Genomic DNA, 17,130 nt, shown 5'->3' with positions numbered 1-17,130 from the left:
GATTTCCAAGCCAGGAGTCGGACCTGGAGCCCGGGCCTGATTGGCAGCAGGAATGGTTTGCCGCTCCATCCCAGAGTGCTGAGCTGAGGCCTCTTCCCTCCTTCTGTGTAAGGTTGGCCTGGCTGTGGGTGTCGGTCTACAGGTGGGAGTGGAGAGGCCCAGCTGTGTGGATGGAAGGATGCAGACACTGGAGAAAAGACTCAGCCCATCAAAGGCAATAAGCAAAAGGCAAAAAGACAAAAAAGAAAAGAAAAAGAAAAGTCAAAGCCTAGGAGTATCTTAATTTGAGCTATATTTCAGGAAGATTAGTCTAACCCTAGTGTGTAAAATGAACTAAATTCATTTGTCATAAATTTCTACTATTCCCCTTCCTAAAGACTTCTCCAGTGTGTTCGTTTCTCTCCATACCTCTATCTAGAACCATGAGTTAAAGAAACTACATTATCAACATTGGCACTATTAGTTAAGATGTTGATTTCATCTGTTTCTTTTCACTTTGTTAATTTGGCACCTAGAACAGGTGAACTGGCACAAGCTGCTCACACTGTATTGCTAAGGGGACAGGCTGCTCTAACCGTCTCCATATCACGTCTCTAACGTGGTAAAGTTCACTTTTTTGTGTGTTTTTGTTTGTCTCTGTGGGAATAGTTTCCAATATTTGTAGAATTTTGGTTAATCATCATTCAAGTTATATTTTCATTATATATGTTTTTCTTTTCTCTCCACCTTCTCAAAACTTCTCCTTTAAGGCAGAAACTTTCCATTCTTGGTTTCATCCAAAAGACAAATATTTCTGGGAAAACACTGTGTTGAAGCTATTCAGCAATTCTGGTGTTATGTAACTGACCACACTAAGACTTTCAATTAACTTTGGTTACATTTTATTGAAGTGTCACGGAATAGAATAACTAGCCATACTCTTTAAAAACTTTGTGTGCTTTTAAACAGGGGAAATCCTCCTGCAGTATGTCTAACACCCTGTGATAACGACAGAGGGTAAATCTCTTATCATTTGCAGTATTCTAAAGTCCACTGACTGTATCTCAAGACTGATTTAGCGTGTTTGAGAACTTCTAATCGCATGAGTGTTCTTTTCGGTGTTACTTTCCGTAATTCAAGCTCTCCGTGTTCTTCTTTTCCTGGTGCTCTTCTCTCTCCTAATTCTTGTTTGGTCTTCAGTTGTGGGCGCCTCTTGAGATTCTGTTTCTCTTCCACTGAGGAGGAATTACATGCATCATGGTTCAAACAACTTCCTTATATACATACCAACCTGCAACTCACTTTCTTCATTTCTAGTCTTTATATTTCCTTCCGACCACTCTTCACTGTCTCTTTTCTTTCTCCCCAGAATTGAACTGATAATGTTGTTTTTTTCCCCCAAAGCAGAAAGTCCTCCCCCTTTTTCCCCATGTTCCCACCTCAATCCCAGTGTCCGAGTCTCAAAACCTTGCAGATTTTTTTCTTTCACCTCCTATTTACTTGTGACATGCTGCTCATCATCAGGCTGCATTACTTTAAAAAAAAAAATCACTCGGATTCATTTCTTTATTTCAAAACCCTTATCTTGTCTAAACCTAGGTGTTCATCATTTGGCAAGTCCCTTATTCTAATAGCTTCCTATCAGATAGCTCTACCTCCATGCTTTTCCCCCTCCAAGCTTACCTACGGACAAATAGAATCACCTTATGCACAGTCTAGTTTATCATTTCAATTTCCTGTTAAGAAAAATTCAATCATCTCCACCAACCAGCTACTTTATCCAACCTCATTTCCCTGGACTACATAGGCCGCATCTCTAACCAAATATCGTCCTCTGAACCCACCATCCTGTCCCTGGAACACCTCCCTTTCTTCCTCCCAGTTCGCAGTTCTCTTTTTCTTCAAAGGCCACGGTAGGCACAGCCTTGATACAGGCTGTAATGATCTGCACGTCCTTTGAGAGTGAGTGCCTTCTGACCAGGTCCGTGTCCCCTCTGCGACACGCCGCGCAGTCTGCCCTGCTTTCCTTGTCTGCTCACGGGTCTGTGGCTTCGGAAAGTCATTTTCCTTCATTGTCTTTATATTCTTTCTCGACTCCGACAGTATAAGCAACTTGAAGGTGGAGACAATACTGAGTGATTCATTTATATGACTCAACAACAATTACTAAGCGCTTGCTGAATTTATAGCATGGCATTTATCGACACATTTCTCTGTCAATCGATCAAGTAGTTATTGAGCATCTATTCTGCGCTAGGCATTGTGTGCGCTGCTAGAATACAATGATGAGAAAAAACTGACATTTCCTCTGCCTTCATAGGGTTTGGGGGAAACAGGCATTTACCAAATAATCATACAGTCAGATGTAAAACGACAACTGTGATAGAGCCGCAGAGAGAGGGACTTGGTGCCATGAGAGCCATCACAGGGGATTTAGCCTAGGCAGGGGAGGGGAAGAGGGAGGGACATCCCCAAAAGGCTGTGTAAATGCTCTGTGATGGGGTCGGCAGGGGGGAGCCTGACATGTTCAAGACGATGGTAGCGATGACAATTACTCTACTAGATGACATGGAGTGTTAACCATGGTGCTGGATACCGGGCTGAAGGTTCGGTGCGGATTATCTTATTTGATTCTCACTATGAGTCAAGGTGTCTGTGCCCCTATTTTTTACAGCCTTAGAGATGTTAATGACCTTGCCTCCGAGAGAAGCCATGCATCTAGGACTCAAATCCAGCTGTGTCCCTGATGGCAGAGCCACCACACTTAGCCACTCGGTTATACCAGTTCTAGCTTAGTTGGATTTTCAATACCATTGCAATACCCTTACTATAGAAAGAGGGTGTTGTTAAGGCCTGAAACAAGATATGACTTGGCTAATTGCCCAGTAAGTCCTTCTGTAATTTTGGTCAAAGTCCTTATGGCATCTGGTCCCCCATCTTCCATTTTGCAGAATGTTTTATTCTGTATCACACAGACCTGGCAGGTCTGAGCCGATCGTTGTGTTTTCAACCATGGGAGCAAATTTCTAGCTGTCCTTTTTACTTTTACAGAAATCTATAATTAGATGAGGAATAATGCTCATTAGTCCAAGTTGCACACAGTATTCCAGTAACCAACTTCCTCCTCAGGGGAGCAGCATCAGCAATTAAGAGTAACCACCACCAATTGGTAAACTATTAGTTGAAAAATGTTTGTCATCATGAGGAGGAGTCCTCTGCCTTCGGGCTGCCATCTGTCATGGTGTTTATGTTTCTTCCAGTCTCTGCTTTCTGCGCCCCCAGGGCAGGCCCCTCTGTAGTTGTAATTGGTGCATCTAATGCAGACTTGTAAATTGCTTCCCTAAATAAGAGAACCTACTGACAGAGCATTGGGAATTTTAATCTATACCTTATAGTGTTTCTGTGATAATAAATAAAATCACTTTGAGCCCTCAGAAAATGGAAGCAACTCTCTACTGCTTAAAGAGTGTTTAGAGGACTGCACATCTTTTTTATTGATTTTAGAGAGGAAGGGTGAGTGAAAGAGAGGGTGATATGGGGAGAGAGAGAGAGAGAAGAGAAACATCGATGTGAGAAACATTAATTGGTTGCCTCCCATACCCACCCCAACTGGGGATCAAACCCAGCAACCTAGGTATGTGCCCTGATCAGGAATTGAACCCGAAACCTTTTGGTGTACAGGATGATGCTCCAACCAACTAAGCCATCCGGCCAGGGTGAGGACTGTTCATCTTTAACCAAACATGGCTAGATCTTCACCCTTTGCAAAGCAAGTTTTAAAGTTTAGCAAGAGCAGGTAAACAGGCAACCCAGGTCAGCATAGTGAGAAACAACCCCAGCAAGATGTTCAGCTGATAGTGGGAAGCTGAACATGAAGTCATGTGGTGAGCAACGTAGCCTGAAGGTCTGAAGACTACAGAGAAACATTTCATAGGGATGTTGAAAGGATTAGTAGTTTGCATGTTGACAATACTTGAATATTGTTGGGGGAAGGAGTCAAAAGGTAACACTTATTTGCTTAAGTTCTGCACCAACAGTTATTTTTTAGGGACATACAGATAGCTGAAGTATAGTTTATAAACCAAGTGTTGCCAAATGGCTATTATAAATTCCATTCAAAATTGGGAAAGGTTTTCAGACTCATCTGTTCAGGAAAGGCGGTAGGCAGGTAGAGGCAATAGGCACTCAACAGTCCTGAGGTGTGGAGGGGAATACTGACCTCACACTTATTTAGCTTTCTTCACATAGCTGCTAAGGCGGCTCTTGTTGTTGATATCATTGTTGATCTCTTAGGACTGTTTTCCTCCAAGCTTTTCATTGGGCATAGGGCATTATGGTCTGGCAATGAGCTGGTGGACAAAACCAAGGCCTTCCCACTTCTTTCTTACCATTCTATGCTGATACTGCCATCTTCAAGACAAGTCTTTCACTCTGTATATCCAAGTACTATGTCCATTCTTCTTACACTGTCCATGCTTTTCTGTCGTGCAGTACAGTCTATTACCCAAGCAAACGTAAACAACCTGCAGATTGCAAACCAAGAGCAGTACATTAACGCAGAATTACATTAAAGGGAAAGTGTGTGGGGGTAGGGTGGGGAGGAGATACTTTTTTATTCAATGCCTCCTATGTTCCAAGTACTCTGTTAGGTGCTTTATTATTAACTATGATGTACAGTAACTCTCTAGAACTTTTTCATCTTGCACAACTGAAACTTGATACGAACTGAACAGCAAGTCCCTGTTTCCCCTTTCTCCCAGCCCCTGGCAACTACCATTCTACGTTCCACTTCTGTGAGTTGGACTGCTTTAGAAACCGCATGTCAATGGAATCATGCAGTATTGTCTTGTGACTGGCTCATTCCACTTAGCATACTGTCCTCAAGGTTCATCTGTGTTGTCACATATGACAGGATGTCCTTGTTTTTTGTTGTTGTTGTTGTTGTTTTGTTTTTTTTTTAATCCTCATCCGAGGACATTTTTCCATTTTTTGTACAGACAGAGTGGGAGGGAGAGAGAGGAAGAGAGAGAGAGGGAAACATCGATGTGAAAGGGACACATCGAGTGGCTGCCACCCGCACGACCAACCAGGGCCGGGGACAAACTGCAACCGAGGTACATGCCCTTAGCGGGAACCGAGCCCGGGTCTCTCCGGACCGCAGGCGGACGCTCTAACCGCTGAGCCAAACCGGCCAGGGCAGGATGTCCTTGTTTTTTAAGGATAATATTCCATTGTATTTATATACCACATTTTTTAATCCGTTCATCTATTGATGGAGATTTAGGTCGCTTCTACATCTTGGCTATTATGAATTGAACATGGGAGTGCTCAGATGTCTTTGAGATCCTGATTTCAATTCTTTTGGATACATACCCAGAAGTGGGATTGCTGGATCATATGATAGTTATATTTTTAACTTATTGAAGAGCCTCCATACTATTTTCCATAATGGCTGTATCAATTTACTTTCTTACCAACAGTGTACATACAAGAGTTCCCTTTTCTTCACGTTCTTGCCGACATTTTAAAAAATAATGTCCATCCTAATAGGTATGAGATGGTATCTCACTGTGGTTTTGAGTTGCATTTCCTTCACGATCAGTCATGTTGAACACCTTTTCATATCCTGTTGGCCATTCATATGTCTTCTTTTTTTTTATTTATTTATTTATTTTTTTATTTTTTATCCTCACCCGAGGATATTTTTCCATTTTTTGTACAGATAGAGTGGGAGGGAGAGAGAGGAAGGGAGAGAGAGAGAAACATCGACGTGAAGGGACACATCGAGTGGCTGCCACCCGCACGACCAACCAGGGCCGGGGACAAACTGCAACCGAAGTACATGCCCTTAGCGGGAACCGAACCCGGGTCTCTCCAGACCGCAGGCCGACGCTCTAACCGCTGAGCCAAACTGGCCAGGGCCATATGTCTTCTTTAGAGAAATGCTTACTTAAGTCTTTTACTCATTTAAAAATTGTTATTTGTTTTTGCTGTTGAGTTGTAGGAGTTCCTTATATGTAGTAGATATTAACTCTTTATCATATTTGTTGTTTGCAAATATTTTTTTCCCATATTGTAGGTTGCATTTTCATTCTGTTGATTGTTTACTTTGCTGTGCAGAAGCTTTTTAGTTTGATATAGTCTTACTTGTCTATTTTTGCTTTTGTTCTCTGTGTTTTTGATATTATATCCACAAAATTGATGCCAAGACCAATGTTATGAAGCTTTTTCCTGTGTTGTCTTCTAGGAGTTTTACAGTTTCATGTCTTTCGTTTTAATCTTTAATCCATTTGAATTAATTTTTGTGTATGGTGTAAGATAAGTGTCCGATTTCATTCTTTTGCACGTGGATATCCAGTTTTACAAGCACCATTTGTTGAAGAGACTCTCCTTTCCCCATTGTGTATTCTTGGCACCCTTCTCAAGATCAGTTGATCATATATGCATGAATTTCTTTATGGGCTCTTCGTTAGGTTACACTGGTCTACATGTTTGTCTGTATGCTAGTTCCATACTGTTTTGATTACTGTAGCTTTGTACTATGTTTTAAAATCAGAAAGTATGAGACCTACAGGTTTGTTCATCTTTTTCAAGATTGTTTTGACTAAGCAGTGTCCTTTGTGGCTCCATATGAATTTTAGGATTTTTTTCTATATTTCCATTAAAAAAAAAATCCTACTGGAATTTTGATAGGGAATGCATTGACTCTATAGATCACTTTGGGTAAAATGCACATTTTAACAATATTAAGTCTAAGTCTTTCAATTCATAAACACAAGATGTCATCTCATATTTTTTGTGCCCCCCCCCCCCCATGGCTAGAACTAGTAAATGAATTTAGTAAAGTTGCAGGATACAAAAATTAAATGCATTTCTGTATACTAATAATAAGCAATCCAAAAAATGACATTAAGAAAACCCATTTACAACAGCATCAAAAAGAATAAAATACTTGGGGATAAACTTAACCAAGGAGATCAAAGACTTGAACCCTAACAACTCTAAAACATTACTGAGCTCCTTTTAATAAAACTTAATCTGTCTTCTTAGGACCATGCTAGGTCATTGGTACACTAATCTGGTAAATAAATTCAAACTTAGTTATAACTGACTTATTAGTTTATCTTTCCCACATATTGACCAGGAGTATTTAACCCAAAAGTATGTAAAGAAGGTAACACTGACTGAACTGCCTGCAGGTGAAACATTTAAAAATAAATATTTTAAAAATTATAAACTGTAACACTAGATTGCTCTATCTAACATAAAGCCAGCCTTTTTCTTTTCTTCTTCTTCTTCTTCTTCTTTTTAAATCAATATTTGGACAAAACTGCATCCATTATCAGGGATAAATACAAGTAGTTATTTTTGGGAAAATCTCTCTGAAATTATAACTTCAGGGAGAAGACATCAGTTTGGATTTCCCCACGTGGCATACATACACGACTTCAGTGACTCTGGGAAAATACAGTTTGGGAGGAAGTACCATAATAAGGGATTGCAACTTTTTTGATCACTTACCATATGTTAGGTGGTTAGCAAATATATTTCATTTAATCCTTTTCATACTCTATGAGGTAGATGTTTATCCCACTTTGCAGATGAGGAAATTAAAGCTCGGGGAAGCAGAGCCCACGTTCTCTCTCAACGTGAGTGTGGATCTGAAGCTGGGTCTGCTCACAGCCTGTTCTTTCCTCTTTACACACCAGGTGGCCAGCCAGGAACTGGGGTAGAGAGATGGTGCTGAGATCGTGAGTTATAAGCTTCCCTGTCCGGGGAGGCTTCCTGGGAGGGACAAGGTGGAAGAGACTGCTCGATATCCCTGAAGTGGGAAATCTTCAGTAATCTATAAATTTTCAGCCAGAAATCAGGTTAAAGTTATGGTGAAATTGATCTATGGTCTGCTGAGCTGTCCTCAGGTGCATCTTCAAATCACTGAATAGGTTCTCCAGGGGTGGGCCCCGGGGCCTGAGGATGGCTTACCAAGCAGCAAGGTAGGGCTTCCACATGATTTTCCACAGGACACTGGGGACTTTGTCCTGGTGATCACAGAAGGATTTAGTCTCCCTGTCTCCACAGTTACTGAGCCCTGTACGTTCTGGTAGGGTGAGGAGACCTTGGCTGAGTGACTTTAAGACGATCTCAGGTGTCCAGAGATCCTTTTGTTTCTCCTTGATGTGCTCTTCAGTGACATTTATTCTGCTCTCCTGGGAACATCAGTACACTTGATTCTCTAGCTTTTCAGCTCGTGATATATTTATTATCAACCAAAACCTGCCTTCTGCCTAACCATGGCACTTAGTGAGAAGTCTTAAATAAAACTAAAGAAGATTAAATTCATTTAGGGGTGAATGGTATAAAAGACATGAACCCTAAAGGTTTTCTAATTGGCATGGAATTCTGTCCTGTGCCAAAGTTTGATTACATTTTCATCTGGTATCTCGCTGTCGGTTTATTAAAACTGGATCTAAAAATGTCATACTCTTTTGTCCGGATAGCAGATCTTTCTCTTACAACAAAACTCCCTCTGGCAAGCTCCTCATGAATGGCTTTCCCCCCTTTGTGTTTATTATCCTGCTGTGTCCCTACAGTACAGCCAACTGGAGATGGTGACAGCTCACAAAGACTCACACATCCTCCAGGCCACTGCTGGCCCACTTTCCACGCTATGGGTCCCAGCTAAAACCTTTTCTGCTTTTCTCCCTTCTCTCCCACAATGCCCGAGACTGCGGGACGAGCTGTGGTTTGTAACCGGTGGTAGAAGTCCAGAATAACTTCCTGTTGGGGTGCTGATGCGGGCAGGGGTCAGCCCTGGGTACAGGTTCTGGAACATCCTCCGAGCAATTTTTTTTTTTTACTTAATATAAAAACGTTTTTCTAAGTATTGCCTCACTCATTGGGCTCGCCGTGTTTTAATAGAAAGTCAATGGGTAACAGGCAGTTAATAGACGTTTTCCTGACCCCCTCCTCCCATCCTTCTTGCACTCCTCCTCCTATTTTATTTCTTTTAGCGAAGGAAGGCGAAGACACACTTCTGTCCCCTATACCGCCCCGATTCTTTTTTGGCACCTGGTGACCATCAGGAAGACCCGACCAACTCGGAAGGGTCGTTTCCGATCACCTCCAGAGATGGACGCATCACTTCGCGCTAACTCCAGGCACGGGATTCTAGAGAGCGCTCCCAGGCACAAACAGGAAAGCCTGACATCACGGGGTGGCGGAGTGGCGCGGGGAGGAGTCTGCGGCGCCCTCACCCGCCGCCCGCTCGCAGCGCTGCCTTTGTGGCCGGAGTCGCGCGCACCGGCGGCAGCAGCGGGGCAGCGCCGCGCGTGTCTGGGCTCGGAGCGCGGCCGCCGAGCGGGGCGCGGGCTGGAGCGGCGGGACCGCGCTGGCCCGGGAGCAGGGCGCATCATGCTGCGTCCCCGTAGCGAAGGGAAAACAGAATGAAATTGCTTTGGCAAGCGAAAATGGTAACGACAACTCTCTGCCTTCTCCCGAGGCTTCTGTGGTGGGGACTTCTCCCGCTTTCTCTGGGCGTGTGGGACCCCTCGGAGCGCCGGAGCCCCGGGTCCCACTCGGGCGGACGCTTCCCACTCTGCTTTGTATGCCTTCCGCGCCCGCCGCGGGTCTTCTCCCTTTCGGAGACACCCACTTTCTCAGCACTGCCTTTGGTGTGTCTGGGGCAGATGTGTGGCAGGAAAGGACAACTTTTAAGGAAAAGGAGCTGTGAGTCCGGGGAACCGCGGAGCGCTTCGGTGCCCCGGCGGCTCGACCGCAGACTTGAAGTTTAGCCGGGACGTGGATCCGGGGAGTCCATGCACACGTTTTACTTGAAGCTCCGTGATGATGTGTTGCTTCTTCTGCACTTGCCAGATGATTTTATGGAAATAAAAACTTTCCACCCCCCCGCTAACGTTTTGGGTCTCCAAACAATCAGAGGAGAAAAAGACATGGGAAGCATTTGCCTTCCAAAAGAGTGAGGACTCTTGGCATTTTAAATGCTTGTTTGTGTCAGAGTTTAAAATGTAGTTCGCTCAAATAACCGAGACCAACTTTTCTACCAATGAATTATTTTCTTTTTCCTTTAAGGAGGAAAAGTTAATGAGGACGAAACCACAGTTTCTTTAAGAAGAAAAAAAAGAAGACTTTAAAATTATTTAAGATATGTGAGCGAGTCTAGGAAAAATAACTAAATGGAAAAGTCTGGGGATTCTGATACCACAGGAAAGGGCTGGGGGCCAAGAAAATCTCAGCATTCCCTTTATCGCAATGTGTCTTGTATTGCTCTGATTATAATATTTATTTTGAACAGCCTGTCTTTTGCCTTGAGTGCTGGGGTAAGCAGCAAAGCAGCTGGGAGAGATTGTGGTTTGCAGAGAGGGAAAAAAAAAAAAAACCCAACAAAACAAAAAACCTTTTTCTTTCTCTTTTTCCCATCTCCTGGTAGAGCTCAATTCAGGACTGGGGTGAAGAGGTAGAGGAAGGAGCTGTTTACCATGTCACCCTGAAAAGAGTCCAGATTCAACAGGCTGCCAATAAAGGAGCAAGATGGCTAGGGGTGAGTACAGCTGGAGAGGTCGTGAACTTTGGAGTTGCGTTGTCTGTTGTTCTGTGAATATCATTATTATTTAGCAGAGGCAGGCTTTTCCCCCCCTTCTCTTTCCGCCTTAAAAAGAAACTGCCAATGACCAAGTATTTATTTGCACTAGCGGTACAGGTCTGTCTGTTTTTGTACTTAATGTTTTCCAAAGCATCTTCCATAGGTTCGTTAATAATTCAGAGCCTCTTAGAGACATCTTGAGGTATGTGGCGAATAGAGTGGGGGTGGAGGGGCAGAAGGTGACACAGAGGAGCGGGGCTGGAAAGCACTCTGATAGACAAGAACTGTAAGCAGTTTTGCCCAGATGGCACCCTCTTCTCTCCTGGTCCTCCCTCTAGGAATGCTGACAGCCCCTCTCCTACTCCCAGATGTTTATGAAGTACCCAGAATGCTCGGGGGACAGACCATTCCAAATCTGCTGCCTGTGGGGGTGGCAGATTTCCCATTGTTCCCTCCTTTCCCAGTCCACGAGGAGACAGATATTCGCTGCCAAGGCATCCTGTGCAGCGCCCGGAGAGCGCTGGGCCTCATAAGCAAGACTTTTTTCCTACTGAGGTTCTGGAATCTTGGGTGGGATCATGTGAGGTTGTTCCTTATCGCCTAATGATCTTTTCGCACGTCCCAAATAATTAGGGGATGTGAGAAATGGAAAGCTTGGCCGCAGGATCACTACTTGAGCAAATGTCAGCAGCGTATTGACGACTTAAGGAATTCTTGATCTGGGACCAGAAGTGACCCTCCGAGAGAGCAGTGAGAGGGGACACAGAAAGCTTGAGAATGAAAATAATGGGAGGGTGAGTGTGGTTTCATCATGCCTTGTCCTAGCCACACTCGGGCTCCACAGGCGATTGGCTGGAGAGCAGTGAAGATTGTGTACTTGCACCAGACTCGACTGGCTTTGGTTCTCAGAAAATTCAGTGTTTTGAGCCGCATTCAAAGGTGAGATGTGAAGGAGGACAGGAAACAAACTGCCCAGGGCCTCACACCAAGACTAGAAGCAACATGTGCCTTGTCACTTCCAGAACGCAGGGCAGGGTGGCCAGCGGCGATGATTTTCTCTGGCACGGGTCTGCGGGTGTGCTGACGCAGTCCTCCGCTGCCTTGGGCTTCCCCAGCCCTTCTACTCGGGATCCCACCCACCAGGAGAGTAGAGCGTTAGTGACATCCGCAGGTGTGGCCTGACCTGAGGTCTTCATTGAACAGGTAGATGCCTTACTCCGAAGATGATTTTAAAATTAATTAGGCGCATCACCAGTAGACCTGCTAGGGAAGGAAGAAGGAGAGTTCTGACAAGCCGTCACTTTGTTTTCGGTGCCTGTGTACATGCATTTTATTTAAATGTGGCGTTGATGTGGTCTGTCCTGTCTGGGCATTTCAGAATGATTCACAGCTTCTGAACCAGCTGCCTTCAAAAGGGTCACTATATTTGCTGATGCTGACTGTTCCTCTTCTTCTGATGAGACTGATGTTGCTTGGGTGACAGTTTTAGTTCTTAGCCAAACACAATAGCAATGAATAAGTTATGGGGAAGTGGAGGGGTTAACTCTGTAGGCCCCAGACACACAAAAGTATGGTTCATTTAGAAGTCCAGAGTTATTTAGTAATTCTCACGGACTGTTCTGTACACTGGACTCTACTTCTCTCCCCTTCTCCCAGTATTCTCAAGTTTATACAGTGTTTAGAGTTGGTTCACCCTGGACTTAGCAGTAGAGCTGAACTGTTGAGAGGGAGGATGGTGTAAAAAGATCGTTTCTCGTTGGAGGGATCTGTCCCTTCCCTCCCATTTCGACAGTGCTGTTTGCCGCTGCCACCGGTCCCCAAGAGCGACTTCTCAGGACTCTCCAACTTGGATCCCACTTTTTCTTTTTTGTTTTAGGTGTTTTGTTGGGAAGGTCTGTTTTTGTTCTTGGAAATTCCACATTTAATTCAATCTGACTCAACCAATTGAGCCATAGCAATTATAAAACCTTTCTCTTTAGGACTCAGTGGCTTTTCTGTATTTATCTTCCTATATTCCAGTAACTCTCAAAATTCTTCAAAGTAACCTGTTTAAAGCATTAAGGTGAGGTGAGGTGAGGGGATTATTGAAACATGACAAAAACCTTTTGAGGAAAGTGGTATCATGGTTTTTGTTTTTTTAATCCTTACCCCAGGACATTTTTTTTTGCATTTTTATCTTCAGATAGAGCGGGAGGGAGAGAGGGAGGAAGAGAGAGAGAGAAACATCACTGTGAAAAATACATATTGAGTGGTTGCCACCCACACAACCCCAACAGGGGCTGGGGACAAACTGCAACTGAGGTACGTGCTCTTAGCAGGAACCGAACCCGGGACTCTCTGGTCCGTGGGCTGATGCTCTAACCGCTGAGACAAACTGGCCAGGGCGGTATCATGGTTTTTATAATATACACACACACACACACACACACACACACACACACACATTTATATATTTCCCACCCCACCCCCTACCAGAAACTAATGCCCAAAGTGGTTAAACTGTTTGCCAGGGTCACACAGCTAGGAAGTGGAAGAGGCTGGATTTGAACCCAGATTAGTTGTTTGCTGTTGGGAACTGCCTGGTCCTTACAGCTGTTTCCAGAGCAATAGAAGAGGTTATTGGCTCAGAAGAGCAAGTGTGCTTCTGTGTACTCGTACCCTAGATGCCGTACCTGGTGGAGGACGTGAACAACGTGCCTTATCTTTAAGTGCTTTGAATGATAACTTGAGCTTCAAATTGAAACGCTTGTTGTGAAGATGTGTATCTTATCAACATGTTTTCCATCTGGGACGTGTCAAGTATGGTACACAAGGATACATGAGGTTACGTAGCATGGAAGGTGAGCGTAAGTCTTATTACGTGCCTGTAAGACTTATCTCAAAAGCCTAAAAGACTGAGTACAATTTTGATATTTTTTGGTGGTCAGATCCACTAATTAAGATTCAGTTTGGGAAGGATAGCAAGATTACTTCACACCCTGAGATGTGAAGTATACCATCCACAACATTTAGGGCATTCTTTTGTATTAGTTAAATTTTGCGTTCAGTTGATCTTTTGAAGTAAAACCCTCTGTCTTTGGTTGTAAATTGCATGACTGAATATGGCCCAGGCTGGGTTTACTTATACATGTAGCTGCAACTTTGCCCACTGACAGTGAGATTATGTTGGGAAACTTTGAAAAACCAAATATTATTGAAATACTAGCCCAATATTTACTCTACAATAACATCTTAGACTGGGATAATTTTACCCAGGTATAGCCCTCAAAGAAAAATGGCTCCAGTTGTGTCGCAGAATCATAAAATCTCAGGATTGGAAGAGATTTTAAAAAGTAATTTTATCCAGCCATTCATTTAGCCAGTAGAATGTCCAATGATTTTTGGAAAAGCAGTAGTCAAAAACAATTATTTTTCTTTGGTCACAGCATTGTGGTTATACATTGACATGAAATGTAGAAATGGTTTAAGAAAATATCAGTATTCTCTGGAAACAGGAAATGTACCTATTCAAATGGGTAGAGGAAAAGGTAAGGGGCGTTGGTGTCAAGAGCTCATTCTGCTGTCTTTAGAAGATGACAGACACAGTCCAGAAAAACATGTCCAGCCTCAGATAAGTGCAGAGAGGGGATTTGTTTCACAAGCAGGATTGGTAGGGCTGGGTCCCTTTTGCAAGGTTTGTGGGGGGTCAGATGGTCAGTGGATCATCACATGGCTTTCTCAGTTCTGTGCCTCTGTGGTGATGCAGTCTAGTGCCTCCCTTCCCCACGCCCCGTATTTATCTCACTGTCTCCCATAGGCCCTTGTTGGGTTGAGCTGAAATGCTTCATAGCTGGGAGGCTGGTAAAGATAGTGAATAGGACAATTTGTTCAGAGAAAGCTAAATAAATTTAGGAATAAAGGAACTGGAAATATGTCCTAGGACCCAGCATTTAGGGTGAATTGTGGCCAGTCCGTGGGTTATATGGGGGCAGTGGTAAGATAACCACTTGTCATGTCTGGATTCAGAAGCGGACCCTCACTTGGATACACGATTTACGTTGACTCTACCTGGTGTTTCGGAGGCGTTACTGTTCATATTGCCTTCCAAGTACATACAGTGCTTCAAGTTTTCACCTAACTTCCTGGAAGCTTCTGTGACCTCCCAGGTCTGGAGGAGGTTTGCATGCTGTGTGTTCCAGGAGCACTCCCTCTCTGTCATGTGTGCACCCCACCCCGTGGTAATGCCCTGCTTGTGTTTTTGTCTCCCCCACTAGGCTGTCTGCTTGGTGAAGGGGGGACCGTGGCCACTTAGTTGGCAGGAAACTCAGCAGTTTGTTCAATGAACAAATCATGTTGAATGAACAACTCAAGCTCCATCCCTTTTGGGGAGATTCATACTGTCTTGATCAATGTGAACGTATGGTTGCTCCTCATGTAAAACAAAATCAGCACAGACGTTAGCTTAGAAGGAAAAGTGGGGGAGCATGGGAGCAAGCAAAACCAATTAGGTAATGATTATAGCTATCGTACATCCTTCGTGGAGCCAAGCAGGGCACAGACAAAGGTCGTGATTATTCATCTGAAAAAAAAAATTCACGGCAGTGGAGTAACTAGGGAATTCTCCAGTGCCTTCGACGAGCAAGGGGACCCGTCGTCCTTGTCTGATGGCTGAGTGCCGAGGGAGAAAGGCAGTGCAGGAGTTAACGAGTGCTGGCGAGCACCGCAGTGGTGTGCGGTTGGAAGCGCAGGGGTGGGATTTCAGAGCTGTAAGGAGATAAGCCCTAGAGGAGCCCTTCGTTTATAGCTGGTCATCTTTGTTTTCATCTAGGAAAACTGGCCCTTGGGTTGCATTATTCTTGTCCATGGGAATGTTTAGTTTGGGCTTTAGAAAGTAAATGTCAAAAGTTAGTAACCATCTGTAAATGAACCAACTGATATTATTCATTTTGACCTTGGGAACATGTTTTAAAATAACCCAATAACATGGTAGCCTATACCAATCAAGAAAACACAGTAAATTTCAGTTGCCTGAGCGGGTTGGGTCTTTTCGCTGTTTTCAAAACCTGTTGGGATCTGTGCAAAGAATGCTTAGCCTTGTTATCAGGAATATCCATTTCGGTCTGGCTGATCTGGCTCAGCGGTTGAGCGTCGACCCATGCACCAAGAGGTTGCCGGTTCGATTCCCAGCCAGGACACATGCCCAGGTTGTGGGCCTGATCCCCAGTGAGGGGCATGCAGGAGGTGGCCAGTCGATGTTCTTATCGATGTTTCTATCTCTCTCACCGTTTCACTTCCTCTCTCTCTAAAATCAGTAAAGGAAAAAATAAAAAAGAATATCCGTTTCAGATGAGCCATCCAGGGGACACCCAACTGAGTTCGAAATACATGTCTGCCCTCAGCAAATACAAAATAGCAAAATATAAGACATGCACGGTACATTAACTTTTATTTAAAGTATACATACTGTTGCCTGGCTGGTGTGGCTCAGTGGTTGAGTGTTGACCCATGCACCAAGAGGTCACTGGTTCGATTCCCAGTCAAGGCACATGCCCAGGTTGTGGGCCTGATCCCCAGTGCGGGGCATACAAGAGGCCAATCGATGTTCCCTCTCATCAATGTTTCTATCTCTCCCTCTCCCTTCCTCTCTCTCTAAAATCAATAAAGAAAAAAAAAAAATTCCAATATACATACTGTTAAGTCAATATTATAAACATATTTCATTCTTATTTCCATGACATTGTAAGGAAGTTCCATGGAGCTTTTAATTTAGAAAGAAAAGGAGAGCAATAGGCAAGAGTTGTGTTTTTCTCCGCGGGCACTCGGTGCGTTTATCGCGGCCCATCCTGTCTGCTCGGTGCCTTTTCCATGGCATACATGCCTTTTGATGCTTCCCCTTCTACACAATCAGAAGCTTGTGAAAACTGTCTTACACACTTGATATGAAAATGTGCAATAATAAGCTAAAATAAGTAAAACATTTGAATTTCTACCATGATACATTTTTATAGCAAAAAATGATTTCTGTGAACAAAGCCAGGACAGTATTGGTTACATGGGGGGAGCTGGTAAATGCCGCTTCCTTCCTTTGGAGAGACTCCGCCAGCTCGCTAGTGCCTGGTTTGCTGATGGGTGTGGATGTCTCCACAGAGTTGAGTTGGAGCCTGGAGTTTTGGGCTGTTTCTGGGTCATTTGCTAGTATATACATCCGGTGCGAACCCCCTGACGAAGCAACCTCACTGTGGTTGCATGTTCCTCTGCATGGTTCTGTCATCTGTGTTTATGTCTGCTAGCCTCGCCTTTGAGAGGGCTCATTTATCCACAAGAAGCCGACTTTATGCCAGACCCCATGTTGAATGTTGGGGCTCCAAAGTAAAACTAAACACCCCTCGTTCTTAAGGAGCTTACAGGTAGTAGGGGAGGCAGAGGCTGAAGCTAATTACAACATACTGTCGTAAGTGCCATCCAGGCCCTGTGAGAGCTCCACACTGTGTCGGGGAGGGGAGCCCAGGAGGAGGACATGTCAATCAGATGAGTGGGGGATGGGTGCCTCAGGAAGGCTGCACCGTGAAGAG

At 44.1% G+C, this 17,130-nt stretch overlaps 1 protein-coding gene across 2 annotated transcripts in view; it reads left to right on the top strand.

Moving 5' to 3' along the window:
- Positions 1 to 17,130, top strand: part of RGL1 (ral guanine nucleotide dissociation stimulator like 1) — a 225,632-nt gene that overhangs the window by 94,517 nt on the left and 113,985 nt on the right. The window contains exons 1-2 of one of the 2 annotated variants that reach the window (XM_036272601.1): positions 9,369 to 9,449; positions 10,427 to 10,537. In XM_036272601.1, coding sequence (XP_036128494.1) covers positions 9,423 to 9,449; positions 10,427 to 10,537 — 138 coding nt within the window. In that variant the 5' untranslated portion in view covers positions 9,369 to 9,422. Of the gene's footprint in view, positions 1 to 9,368; positions 9,450 to 10,426; positions 10,538 to 17,130 lie in introns of those variants that run through there. The other variant, XM_036272600.1, reaches the window with a different exon arrangement.

Source organism: Molossus molossus, unplaced genomic scaffold (genome assembly GCF_014108415.1).
Source record: "Molossus molossus isolate mMolMol1 unplaced genomic scaffold, mMolMol1.p scaffold_m16_p_20, whole genome shotgun sequence".
Classification (NCBI taxonomy): domain Eukaryota; kingdom Metazoa; phylum Chordata; class Mammalia; order Chiroptera; family Molossidae; genus Molossus; species Molossus molossus.
This window is presented reverse-complemented; position numbering and strand designations above follow the sequence as displayed.